This window comes from Mirounga angustirostris, unplaced genomic scaffold (assembly GCF_029215605.1).
Source record: "Mirounga angustirostris isolate CCGP_5_RB_7025 unplaced genomic scaffold, mMirAng1.0.hap1 SCAF_11, whole genome shotgun sequence".
Lineage (NCBI taxonomy): Eukaryota > Metazoa > Chordata > Mammalia > Carnivora > Phocidae > Mirounga > Mirounga angustirostris.
The window spans coordinates 33,421,425-33,435,399 of NW_026991719.1; the positions used below are offsets into that span (position 1 = coordinate 33,421,425).

The 13,975-nt window shown below is 39.3% G+C and overlaps 1 protein-coding gene across 8 annotated transcripts in view; it reads right to left on the reverse strand.

Annotated features, from left to right (window-relative positions):
- RPGR (retinitis pigmentosa GTPase regulator) overlaps nucleotides 1-13,975 on the reverse strand; it is a 60,193-nt gene that overhangs the window by 31,517 nt on the left and 14,701 nt on the right. For 7 of the 8 annotated variants that reach the window (XM_064573918.1, XM_054507672.2, XM_064573917.1 and 4 more), the window contains exons 8-13: nucleotides 12,280-12,435; nucleotides 8,918-9,042; nucleotides 7,713-7,898; nucleotides 6,570-6,741; nucleotides 1,165-1,262; nucleotides 764-829 (exon numbers count right to left, since the gene is read on the reverse strand). In XM_064573918.1, coding sequence (XP_064429988.1) covers nucleotides 764-829; nucleotides 1,165-1,262; nucleotides 6,570-6,741; nucleotides 7,713-7,898; nucleotides 8,918-9,042; nucleotides 12,280-12,435 — 803 coding nt within the window. The remainder of the gene's footprint in view (nucleotides 1-763; nucleotides 830-1,164; nucleotides 1,263-6,569; nucleotides 6,742-7,712; nucleotides 7,899-8,917; nucleotides 9,043-12,279; nucleotides 12,436-13,975) is intronic. The other variant, XM_064573915.1, reaches the window with a different exon arrangement.

Consider the following 13,975-nt stretch of genomic DNA (forward strand, 5'->3'; position numbering starts at 1 on the left):
TGGAAATAGAAATTAAATATTGTCTAGAAGCCTTCTTCCTTCAATTCATATTTCTTCAACTTACTTTTCTAATCCCCAAACCCCACCTTCCTTTCATCCCGTAAAGTCTGGTCCGTAAAGTCAGAAGCAAAGGATTTCAGGGCAGGCCTTTACCTCTCCAGGGTTGTGAAAACCACCAACTATTCCTTCCTCTTCCTATTCACTGGTCATTCATTAAAAGTCTCTCTTTATCACCCATGCATGGTTTCTGATTAATTTCCAAATGTTTAATTTTGTTCTTAGGCTATCAATTCTGTGATAGATTAAAGCCCATTCCACACACTGGAAAAGCAATTATCAAATGTTTTCACTAAAACCACCAAATTTTAGAGCTAGAAAAGATGTTAATATCACATTTGAGAACAACACGGTAACTCAACCAAAGTCATGCTCAACCCAAGTCCGAGAACCATTCTGATCAACAGTAGCCTCTTCTAATACTTATGAACTGCCATAATAATCCTTTGCTTTGATGATAAGAAAATGTGGCTACTATGACTTGTTAGTGACACCAAAAAGCAAATTTCAGCAATGAAATCCTGTCATATATCCAAAATATATACCAACAGAACAAACCCAAGTTGAGGCTACCTACAATGTAATCCTCTTTTAAAATCTAAAGTAAATGAAGACTTATCTTTCATGTATTCTTTCCAGAAAACTTTCAAGAAAAAATATAAACTGTTCTTACCCACCATAATGAAAATAACTCTCTATGTTATACCTTTTGTTTTTGAATTGGTGATAATTTTAATGACTTCTCATTGGAATTCAGGCTCATCATATGTGTCTGCAATAAATAAAAAGTATATGTTCTAAAAAGAATAAAGACTATATATAAGATTATATATTTATACATTCTTATATATAAAGTGAACAAAACAGTTCAGACAGTAATATAATCTACTCTCAACTGCATACTAATGATATGAGGATCAAAATTAATTGTATTATATATAATCTATACTTCAATAAAATAATAAACATATAACATATAAAAATAACAAACAAAATGAAACCAAAACCTTTTATAATGCAAGGAACAGCACAGAATGTACACATATACAAATACATGATGAACTGAAATCCAAACATATCTATACAGATAAATAAGAAAACCATTACCATATTTAAGACATCAGTAGTTTCTCCAAGGCTCTCTGAATCTGTTGCTGAAGAATTGTCTTCCTCTTTCCCTTTGGCCATTTTATCCTGGAAATAATCTGATTAAAAGGGAAAAGAGAAAACCAGCTTTCAATGGAAAACTGAAAGACAACTGGACAATAAATTATTCTGTAATATAAAGTGCAGGCATAATTTTACTAAAGTCCTTTAACCTCATGTTAGGGGAATTGAACAGAATTCATTCATAGTGATAAGAGGTTTTAAAGTCTATTTCTGAAAGTTCAAAGACTTCCATGCTGATGAGATAGCAACTGCTTCCTTCATATGAACAGGCAAACACTATACCTTTGGGAGAACTACTACCTAGGTATCAAGCACTGTAACAGTGAGTCCCCAAAAAGGGTCCCAGTGACCCACATCCTCCTGATATGGGTCCCCTTGTGTCGTTCCCTTCCACATTTTACCAGGTAGTTCCATATGGCCAACAAAACAAAGCAGCCATAATTGTGATGTTATTGCAGCTTCTATCTCGGTCCCCCCACTCTGTCTTTCTTGCATCACTTTCTCCGGGGGAAGCCATGCTAGGACCATTCCTAGGGAGAAGTCCACGCACTGAGGAAGTAAAACCTCCTGCCAATGGCCACTCGAGTGAGTATGGAAGAGCATCCTTCAGCCCCAGTGGAGCCTTCAGGTGACTACAGCCCCATCTGAAGCATGATTGCAACTGCATGAAACACTCTGAGCCAGAACCCCTCAGCTAGGCTGCTCCTGGATTCTTGACCCTCACAAACTCTGTGAGATGAGTTTTAAGGCCACTTGTTATGTGAAAAATCAGATAACTAGTACAAGCACCTAGAAACTTTCATGGAAAACTGCCAGGTTATTATGTCATCGAGCAGGTAACTAAAACTTACGAGCTCTACTTGATGTTACATTTTTCTCAATTACTACACCCCCACTTAGCACCCACATATTTATTTGAGAGGAGCTCCTGAACGAAGTCTTTGCTAAAAATGCTAGTCCCCACTGATCTCGGCCTTATAAATTCATTCAATTCAAAGGAGCAAATAATCAGTTTGTGTTTATTTCATGTGAAGTGCTACATGCAAGATAATCAACTTAATTAACGGCTCATTCTTAGTGAACTTATCATCTAAAGGGAATATAAAATATAGGATATACTGGCATGAGAAATCACACCCGAATGTCGGGAATCAGGAAATGTTTCACTAAAGAGGTGCGGGGAAGAGTGAGTAGAATTCTGAGATGCAGCGGTGGAGGTGGACGGAGAAGAAACTGAGGCCCAGTGCTAACAGAAGCAGCAGAATGGCTTCTACTGAAGGCTGACCATGTGCTGGGAACACATGCTTTCACACGTGTCGAGTTACCTCCATGACAACAAGAGAGGTAAGCAGCGTATCCCCACTTCACAAATGAATAAATGAAGTGCCAAGTGTCGGTCTCAGGTCTGTCTTGACTTCACAGCCTTCTCCACTAAGTCTGACTGTGAAGAGCTCAGTTTGATCAAAATTAAGAGTTGGGAAACTTTCTCTGTAAAAGGCCATCTAGTAAACATTTTAGGCTTTGTGGCCATATACAGTCTCCATCCTAACGACTCAAACTCTGCCGCTGTCATGTCAAAGCAGCCATAGGTAATACATAAAGGAATGGCGTGACTGGATTCCAATAAAACTTTATTTACAAAAACAAGTGGCTGGCGGGATGTGGCTCATGAGCCGTACTTTACAGACCTGTGACCTACATTAAGGTTATAAGAAAAAGAGTACTGAGAGATGAAGCTACAAAAGCAGGTGGGAGTTCCATGGGGTAACTTACACTTATTTTCACAAATATTAGGGATTCTCAGAAGCCCCTGGAGCAGATGGGAACTAAAGCTGTGCCTGAGGAAGACTGATGTAGAAAGTGCTTAATGGGATAGACTGGAGAAGGCAGAGAATGGAGGTTTGGAAAATATAGAAATCATTGAAGCTCACGGCCTTGCCTTACACTTGACTGAGAAAAAAAGTCATCAGACCTGATCTGCCTTATCTTTCCCCCCAACAAATGTACACATTTACCTCCATTTTCCTGTTGAAATACAGGATGCGTCTTTCCTTTTAGCAAAGACTGCTCTGTAGGCCAGCCCCATCTCTCCATGTCCATTAGCATACAAAAATGCTCTACTATTTCCCATTGACCCCGCATCTCCTCTAGTTGCCAGCCCTTTTCTCTGCTCCTCTTCCTGACCAAAATATGCAAAAGAATTCTCTACACACCCTATCTCCTTTTCACTTCCTCATTTCCCATTCATGCCTCAACTCTTAGCCCTCTGGCTTCTGCTCTTATCTTCCCCTGAAGCTACTCTTGTCAAATCACAGGTACTCTCCACGATGCCAAATCCATGGGATGCTTCTTTGAGCTTTCTCCTTGGCCTATGAGCAGTACTTTGAATTCATGACCCTACTCTCTCCTGATTCCCCTCCTCTTACCCTACTAGCTGATGGGGGCTGAGGAAAATTTCTTTGCTGGCTCTTTCTCCGTTACCCTCTAAATGTTAGATGTTCTTCAGCCTGACTCCTGGCTCTCTTGTCTTGCTACTCTGTTATCTAACAGGTGATTTCACCAAGTCCCATGGATTGTAAATACCAACTCTGTGTTGCTGGGTTCCAAATGTATCTCCCTAGTTCAGACCTCCCTTTCGAACTTTAGGCTTGCATATTCAACTGCCTGCTCCATATTTCTGCTTGGATGTCCTGCAGGTATCTCAAGCTCGATTTTTTTTTCCCCTCAAGCTTGTCAACCATCCTCTTGTCTAAGAATCATCCTTGATTCTCTCTGTGTAAATTCAGTTAGTTCTAGGTCTCAAATGCACTCCCAGTCTGCCCCCTTCTCTCCAGCTCCACAGCAAACATCCTGGACCATACACCATAACCTTTTGCAAAGGGCTCTTAAGTATTCGTCCTGCCTTTGGTCTTTCCTGCCTACGGTCCACACAGAGGCAAAAGTGAACATCTTAAAATGTAAATTGGATTGGAGCACATCACTCCACTGATTGAAACCCTTTAATGACTTTCTATTGCACTTAAGAAAAGCACTCAAATCAAATAGGCTTCTCACAGCCTATAAAATCACAAATACTTTTTCACTCTTTTCTCCAACATCTTGTCTAGCCTTTTCCCGCATTCTCTAGCTCCAACAGTCTTCTTTCCTTTTCTTATAAACTGCCTCCAAGTCTTTGCCTATATGATTTTGTTTGCCTAGAATGCACATAACCTCTCTCTTCATGTGGCTGTCTTTCTTATCCTTTATATTTTAGCTTAAACGTCACCTTCTCAGCAAGGTCTTCCCTGACCTTCCTCCCTCCATGATAAACACTGAAGTCTGCAAATAATTTAGAAAAAGTGTTATATGTTAGATATAACTTTCAGAATACTTTTAAGACAGTTTTAGCAAACAGTCACAAAAAGATAAGGAATAGCTTTTCCTTTGGCTCTAGCTACCAAACTCTGTATATGTTCACATTCAAATCTCTTGAAGTGGGAAACAACTTCCCCCAAACCATAAACTTCTCTTTTCCTTGTATACACTGTTGTCAGACTCCACTTTTTCCATGTACAGGCCTGAAGGGTGTCAGTAATGCTTATCTCAAAATGAAGCATACAAAAGTTCTGTGTGAGATGCGAGAAACTGGCTCATTATCAGGGGCACCTGGGTAGCTCAGTCAGTTAAGTGTCTGACTCTCGATTTTGGCTCAGGTCATGATCTCAGGGTCCTGAGACTGCGCTCTGAGCTCAGCATGGAGCATGCTTGAGATCCTCTCCCTCTGCCCCTCCCCCCACATGCATGCTCTCTCTCTCTCTCTCTCTAAAACAAGTAAAATAAACCTTTGGAAAAAATACAGTTTAAGAAACTTGCTAATGATCAAGGTCCTAGTTGTAGATAATACTCTATTCCCATGGCCCACAATTCTTGCTTTTACTACCTCAACTTTTGCCTAGGTTCTTAATCCCAAAGATAACTAAAAATTATCTGTGCTGTGGTTCTTAATCCCAGGTGCCCAAATCATCTTAATTCCAAACCTACTGTTTACTCTGATCTCTTGATCCTGGCTTCTTGCCCTGCCCCTACTATTCAAGCATATGCCCTTTGGTAACATATACACACTCAAGATACACAAATGCCTATAAACAAAATTATTTACAAGAGGTGTATAATAGGGGTGCCTGGGTGGCTGAGTCGTTAAGCATCTGCCTTCAGCTCCAGTCATGATCCCAGGGTCCTGGGATCGAGCCCCGCATCGGGTTCCCTGCTCCGCGGGAAGCCTGTTTCTCCCTCTCCCACTCCCCCTGCTTGTGTTCCCTCTATCACTTTCTCTCTGTCAAATAAATAAATAAAAATCTTTTTTTTAAAAAAAGAGGTGTATAATAACCAAAGAGCTGGGATTACAATTTAAAATATAATGTGTATCTAAAAAGCAGTGAGGTAGAAGTGTTAATAATAACCATGACTATAACTTATAAAGAGCTTCCTAGAGGTGCTAGGCTCAGTGCTAAGTATTTTATATACCCTATCTCATTTAATCTCAATCACTCTAAAGAAGTATTATTAAACTCATTTCAAAGATAGGAAAACTGAGGGTTAGAGAAATTAAGTAACTTCCCCAAAGTAAGGCACACAGTTAATAAATGTCAGAGCTGGCATCTGACCCCAGATCAGTCTAACTCCATACCCTATGCTCTTTTTTTTTTTCTTTTCTTTTTCTTGAGAGAGAGAGAACATGCATGCAAGGGCGGGGAGGGGAGAGGGAGAGGGGGAGAGAGAACCTTAAGAGGGCTCCACGCTGGACGGGGCTTGATCCCACAACCCTGAGATCATGACCTGAGCCGAAATCAAGAGTTAGACGCTTAACCAACTGAGCCACCCAGGCGCCCCGATACCCCATGTTCTTGACCACTCTGGTATACTGCCTAAATGCAAGACTTCACATAGGTCCAGAAGATTCACATTCAACTCCGGCTCTCTTCATTTATAAGTTGAGTAACCTTGGCCAAGTCAGTCTCTTCAAGCCTTGCTTTTCTCATCTATCCAAATGAAGAGTTTAGAACTCCCACCTATTTCATGGAGCTGCTTCAGGGTTTAAAGGAGGTAACATAAGAGAAGGTACCACGTATGTTATACATTTGCTCTATACAAATATGCTGCTATTGTTACATGGGATTTTTAGGGTCACTGGTGAGGCTTTGTATTTGTAAGAGTATTCCCGGACTGGCACTCAAACGAGAGATGTTAGCCTCCAACTAGGAAGAAAACAAGTTAATTGGCAAGAACATCCTAAGATAAACATGACACCAATAGGAATAAAAAGTACACTTTTCCTGTGAGCAGGCAGAGTTATCAGCTGTTACCTGGTTCCACTGGCAGCATGGGGTCCTCCTTTTCAAGTATCATTTTCCCTGGCCACTTACTTGCAGACATATAGAAAGGAACTGGCCTGGGGGAAAAGCAAACTGGTGGCACAGAAGTTCCTTCAATTGGAGGTAGAGTTTGTGTCATTTGAAAAGAATCGGGTGATTTCTCCTTTAAAATAAACAGGTTAAATAAACTATTAGATGATGTTATATGTTTAGTATTGACAGAAACTACCCCCCAGTTGCTAAAAATATTTAAGAGAGAGACTTCAAAGTTGCCCACTGTCCCACATTCATTTTTAAATTATCCCCAAGGACTCAAAAATGTTTTGTTTTGTTATCTCTGCATCTAAGTTGCTCTAAATTGTTAAATTAGAAGCCTGTTTTTCACACGATGGGGAAAAGTATATGTGTATTCTCTCTGCTTTCCTTAGGAAACAAAAAATTAGTCACGAGACCTAAACAAACAATAACTACAAAATACTGCTATTTCTCAGTCTTTCCATATATTACTTTTTCATAACAAAAAGCCAAACTTAACCTTTTTACTTCAAAGGGAATGTTTTGGAACTTAAAGCAACTCTTTAAAAAAGGAACATCTCCTTTAAAAATTATTTGGCATTTTCTGTTTTTTTTTTTTTTTAAATACAAGTGTCATTGAAATAATTTTAAAGCAGAATGAGAACCTTTAAATTTAAACGAGAAAGAACATTCCCTATCTCGAACTGAAGTCCTTATTTCTCTGTTTCCCACATTTCATTGTTTATAGTGTATAACCTTCCACGGCTCATGAGGTGTAACTAAAAGATAAAAAGCAAAGTAAGTCAATCCATATGGAATTGAGAAAATAATTCAGCATTCAAGCTGAAGTGCGAAGATAGGCCTCTAAAAGGATGCTCTGTATCTTTGCTTTGTATCCACTCTCTATTAAGTCAAGGTTATCCATGATTATTTGAATTTTCTCATTTGTGTGTTTAACAGCTTAACTCTGAATTTGCTTTAAGCTTGTAAGCCTGCACCTCTAACCATTTTACTTAGTAAATCTATCTTAAAAGACCCTTCTTTGATTTAAAAAGAAAATGCATTTTTTTCCCATTCTCTTTGTAGTGCCATGATACAGAACTGGCCCCAACTCTATACCCTCTCTCTTCGCCGCACACGTGCTGACAGAGTTCTGTTCAGTACATTTCCTGAGCTCAGATCGCTGAGGGGCAGAGAAGGTGCTGCAGGGAAGTAAGAATCATTTATTTCTTCTAACTCCATTTCTTCTGTCCCACCAAGTCGTGGAATGGCAAAAACAAGCATGTGGCACCCACCACAAGCCACCTGCAGCAAAAAACCACATATTGATTAATCAACATTGATTTCAAACACAAATGGGTTTTTAACAGTTTTCAGCTACAAAATATTTACTTAATGGTAGACTTCCTAGGTAGTCAGTGTGTGTCTCCCCTCCTCCCAGATACACACACACACACACACACGAATTATAATATGTCTTCTTTAAACACTACAATTGAAAATTAGAACAAGTTTAACACACCATTTTACTTCCAATTTATCTGGCACATTATGTTCCTCCTCAAAGTCAGAAAATGTTATTTTAATCTGAGAGTAACACAAACACCTTAAAAAAAATTACCCAGAGAAGTTCTACTTGGAAAAAAGTGATCCAAGAAGAAATCAGTCTCTTGGGATAATTATGTCTCCAAACCTTTTTCTTTACATGAACACTTCTGAAGTTCAATGCTTAAAAGTCCTTAGAGCAAAATGTAAGCATGCACTATGGTGGAACAAGGAAAAATGAAACCAACGTTCAAAGGATTTTGAGAAAGAACTGATTTTCAATAAAATGCCTAAAAAACCATTGTGTAGTATTTGTAATACACAGATTTTTTTAGCAACTTTATAGTGTTCTACAGGGTGGTTATAAGAATAGCATACTCTGAACATTTCTTTCATAATATTGTGAAATTATTATTATTTTAAATAAGTCTTTATTTATAGGTGATTGTGTCAGACACTCTGCTGGTTGCTGGAGCAGACAACCAAGCTTCCAGGCATGGCACAGTTCTGGTTCTCAAGAGACACAGGGGAACAAAGCAGGAGAGTCAAGATTAGGGTGAGAACTCAGGACGATGCTCAAAGGAGGAGAATCAGGAAAGGGACAGATTTTCTGAGTGGCATGATGTCTGACATTTGACTTTTAGGAAATGAGTATACTGATTAGATATAGCCATGATATTCTTTCAACAAACATAAAAGTATCTATTTTCTATGAAATACTGCAAGACTCAAATATATAGGAATATGAAAATGTAAACAGGGAAATGTGATGTCCTTACCAGTTGAACTATAAACCTCAAAAAATTAGAGCACAAAGTGGGAATGAACTGATTGGTAAAATTCTCCAGTCCAAGTCCTAATTTTCCATGTCGGCCATCTCCAAAAGTATACATGAGACCTATATCTAAAATGCAAAAAAAGAGAGAGATTTATAGAAGCCTTACTTGTATGCATCTATTTGTAAGTAGGCAAATATATTTACTTATATTGCAATTACCATTTCCCCCTCAAATGCTGCACTGAGTTTACTCTGATCCAGTGATACTTCCACACTCTCTGTGGTCTCTGTGGTCCTGCATGTAACATTAGGCAACAGACACTGTGAGAATAAATCACTAAGCCATCGGTGGTTTGTGAACTTGAAGCCCAGTCATGTGAGGCACTGTGTGGAATAGCAGCAACCCAGCATGAGCCATCTCTTCATACACACCATCTTCTCAAGGGGAAGGGGACTTCTTTCTGTATTCTGACCCCCTATGTTCCAATACAATCTATTTTTTCCCCCTCAGGTTTCTCAACCTTGGCACTCCTGACATTTGGTGCTAGATAATTCTCGGTTGTGTGGGACTGTCTGGTGCACCGTAAGATGTTTAGCAGCATCCTTGGCTTCTACTAAATGTCCATAAAACACCCTGCCTCTGTAGCTGGGACGATCAAAAATGTATGCAGACACTGTCGTGTGTCCCTGGGTGACAAAATGGCCGCTGGTGGAAAACTACCAGCTTAGATCAATCCAACTGTCTCTTTTACTGATTCAGCTCCTGGGCTGTGGAACGCTGCTGAGGGAAGTGCCATAAACCAACCATGCTGACTAGTCCCTATAGCAATGGCGAGGGCCCCTCTATGGCTCACGATAATGATAAGCAGTCTTGCTGTTTCTCTCCAGTTAACCCTTTTGCCCACTGCCAGAGCAGCTATTCTGAACCTTCACTCCTCTTCTCAAGCCCTCCTTAACACCCTCTCTCTCAAGTGGTGGAAAGTGCCATGGAAGCAGAAGGAAAGGAAAGGGGGCCAGGATGGGGGCAGAAGAGGGGGGTTTCCTTCTAGTCTGGGGATTAAGGAAGGCTTTCAAACAGACCTGAAGGATGATTAGGGTATTAGCTGCAAGAAAACACATATGAAGGCTTTGAATCAAGAGAAAACAACACAGTCAAGAAACTGAAAGGCAACCGATGTGCCTGGAGCACAAAGGGGCCAGTGGTATGAGTTGAGTCTGAAGAGGTAGGAAGGAACCACACTACAGAGGACCCTGTTGGTTCATATTAAGAATTTCTGAACTCTATCTTAATGGCAATAAATTGAATGAATGGTTTTAAGCCAGGAAATGATAAGATCATTTCTAAGGGAACTTCTAGTTTAAGATGGCAAAGTAATCTCATACTAAGAAAATCCAAGAGAACCGAAGGAAAAATGAGGAGAAAAAATAATATAATTCAGTAAAATTTTCAAAAGTTAATACAGAGGGGCGACTAGGTGGCACAGCCAGTTAAGCTCTGACTCTTGGTTTCAGCTCAGGTTGTGATCTCAGGGTCATGAGATTAAGCCCTGAGTCGGGCTCTGTGCTCAGCGCATGGAGTATGCTTCAGATTTTTTCTCCCTCTCCTTTTGCCCCTCCTGCTTGTGTGCTTGCTCTCTCTCTCCCTCGATCACTCTCTTTCTCAAATAAATAAATATTAAAAAAAATACAGAAAATAAATGCCCTATTAATAAGCAATAACCAGTATTTAAACCCCAAATTTAGACTCTTATTAAATTTCTTACTATTAGCTACCTATTTCCTTTCTTTACATATACTCCTTTATCATCCTTTTCCCTTTTCCTCTTCTTTTGACCCTTGATTTTTTTTTACCCAAAGTGCTTTTTAGGCTTTGTGTTTTAACTTGATTATCTTTAGCCAGAAAAGATAAACTCTGATCCAAGCTACCTGATTGTACTTCGAACTTGAAAGCTTTTTTAAACCATGAGCCACTGGCTACATAATGGGGAACTGGTAAGAACTTACAGAATAACTCACTACACACCTCTTGTTAGTCCTGAAAGAAAAAAATTCATAACACCTGTCCCCTGACGAAGCTTTATGAGCAAAAAGCAAACAAAGTTAATGGTCAATTATTAGTGCTGTAACTTCTTTCATCAGGGGGAAAGGTAGTATGAAAGTTTAACCAAATAATCTAATTGTGTGTTAGATGATCCATAAAAAGTACGTGTTTCCCATCAATGGCAATTTAGGGTTGATGAAAAAGAGCAGTAAGGACAGCGAAATTGACATTAGGACCCTGCAGTAAGGGATACATATCAACAACTCTTCTGGGACTATGAGTGAATAATAATTCTTTACATTCTATATAGTTTTATTTCACACTACATTAACAAAGACATTGACACTTGAAAATGGGCAGGTAGTTCTCTCTGAAAGGCTCTTTGGGGAAGAAGGAACAGTATACGGTAGTATACATTGTATTTGCGGATTACTAGTTGCCCCAACTAGATACCATTAGATGAGCTCCATTTAGCAGTAGCTTTTTTAGAAAGAAGGAAACAAATGTAGAAATACCAGTATCTGGCTTATTGCAAAATACTGTATGATTTCTGCCTTTTTAATGCTTAATTTCATTTTTAGATTGAAATGTGGGCTAGAAATAGTGAAATTACAGGGGCTTTTGTTCCAAAGCAATTACAGTTGTGGAGTATATCAATTACCTACAGGTAAGTGAGTTATTTCTAGGGGAGAATCTTTATTGGGTCCATATTAGCAGCACCTAGTTTTTGAGGTTGAGAAGCAGGCCCAAAGCAGTATCTCCCTGGGTAAAGGAGAAAGTACAGAGCAAAAGGTCTAGAGGAGCCAGGTATCCACCTAGTGGCCTTTGAGGTGTGTTTCTATCACTGTGGAGAAAGTAGCAGTCACTCCTGGAAACGCCTCCTAGCGGCAAAAGCGTCATAGGAATCTACTCAGCCTGTATGTAGCTGTGTCACACTGAACATGGAGAACGTTTTAAAGTTCTTTCCTGTAAGACTTTTCCCTCTGGCCTGAGCAGAGTTAAGAGTCTTCAAACTGATGCAATTTCAAACAGATTCCAGCTTTCTGCCAAAGTATAATACTATGATATTACCTCTGACAGCACTGACTTGTTTTGAGGTTCTAAATCTTTGGATCATTTACACTGATTTGAAATTGAACTGAAATGTTAAAAAAGAGTTTACAACTTTACACTTTGGCAACTTTGGCATATTAAACAAGAACTCCCATTTTCTCAATTATTGATTCCTTTGCTTACATTAGATACATTCGTTCCAACAGTTTTTATTTTGTAGTAAAACATACCCCGTTCTAGAAATATGTAACAGAAATTCTCATCTGTACCTGTTATCAGAGCTGTGTGATTTTCTCCACAGGAAATAGAACTTATTTTCTGATCCTTAATATGCTCAATGACTTTGGGTACCGAAGTTTCAAAACGAAAGGTACCAAGACCCAGCTGACCAAACTGTCCCAGCCCAAAGGTATACACGGCTTTCTCTGAAAGGGAATGAGCAAATACAAGAAAAAGATTGCAGGGAAGCGGACGCTGTCACCATTGTATCTAGAAAACTGTTGCATTCAAACTTTTGTGATGAAAGTTAAGTGCCTCTGAAATATCCATGTAAGAATACCTAATGCTGAGGTATACATTCTCAATGATGAAGGAGGAGAAAAATGACAAGGCACACGATTATAAAAGTTATGGCATGGGCCTGATTTTACCTTTTACGTATGACTGTAAAAAGAATTGCTAAAGACATATCAGTCAGTGAACTACCTAACATGTCCCTATAATTACCATTCAGCTCTTTAAAAACAGCATCAATTGTCATTAAGCTAATTCCTTTCATTGCCTTAAAAAAAAGAGTAGTGTTTCCTACAGAAGAACTCCTTACTTCTCAAAAATAGTTTAACAGAATAATCTATTTTGTAAAACAATTTCAGAGGAGAATTTGCATGAGAATTGAAACTCACCGTAGATATGCTTGATTTACTCACAGGTCAAGTTCCTTTACTAGGAAGCGCAACAATAATGAAAGGGGGGACAAAAGCTTTTCCTTTAATTTTTTTTGACTCCAAAGACCTCCAATAACTTAGTAAACATTAGTTCATATGTTCTCGAGAAATGGAAAAGCACAAAAACAGGATAAATGGGTGGTGACAAAAGGGTCCCTTCAGACACACAACTCTGGCTGGCGCTGAGTCAGGAAGCGTGGTCTCCTTCTCCAAAGTCCCACACATCGCCTCTCTGCACTACAGGAGGAAGAGCAAGAGCTTTGGATTCAGGCAGGAGAGTCCAAACCTCCATTATTACTGGCTGTGGCCAGCACGCCAGTTACCTAAATTCTCTGATGTTATGATTCCTCTCTAATAAAGTTGCTGTGAGGCTTACATGAGAAAGCATTCAGGCAGATTTGAACACACACTAGGACATTCCGTTTTAAGAACATTTTTCTAAAAAGTAACTAATCGACTCATCTTATTTCTGACAGTGGAGGATCCTGATGAACACACAACTATCTACTGTCGTATGGCTTTACATTTTTCCTAATAATACTTACTTCATAAACAAGACAAAGAGATAATACCTCTTAAAGAAAATATGCTGTGTCAGGATACGAAGCCACACTGAGGCTATGGCAAAACATCCTTATTTTAACGTAAAAAGTACCATCTCTTAGTTTAATTAATAATCGCATGGCATGTCACCAGTTCTGAATGTCAGGTTAGCAGTAGAGTGCTGGGTAAATGAAGACATCTGTACATCTCTAGCTGGCTGCTGATCACTCTAGGTTACGTGGGCTGAGATAGCCTGTGAAGTGAGGCCATTCAGGCAGCCGGAGTCACGTGCCAGAAGTTTTGCTCCTTACCCTATCGGGTTCGCTTTCAGGTACTTGGCTGATTAGCAGTGATGACAGTTTCTACCTTTTTTTTTTTTTTTTTCACCTAAGGACATTACATATAACAACTCATCCAATTGTTGGTCTTATCATCTTTGTAACATTTAACAATGTAATTCGATGTTGACAAATGATAC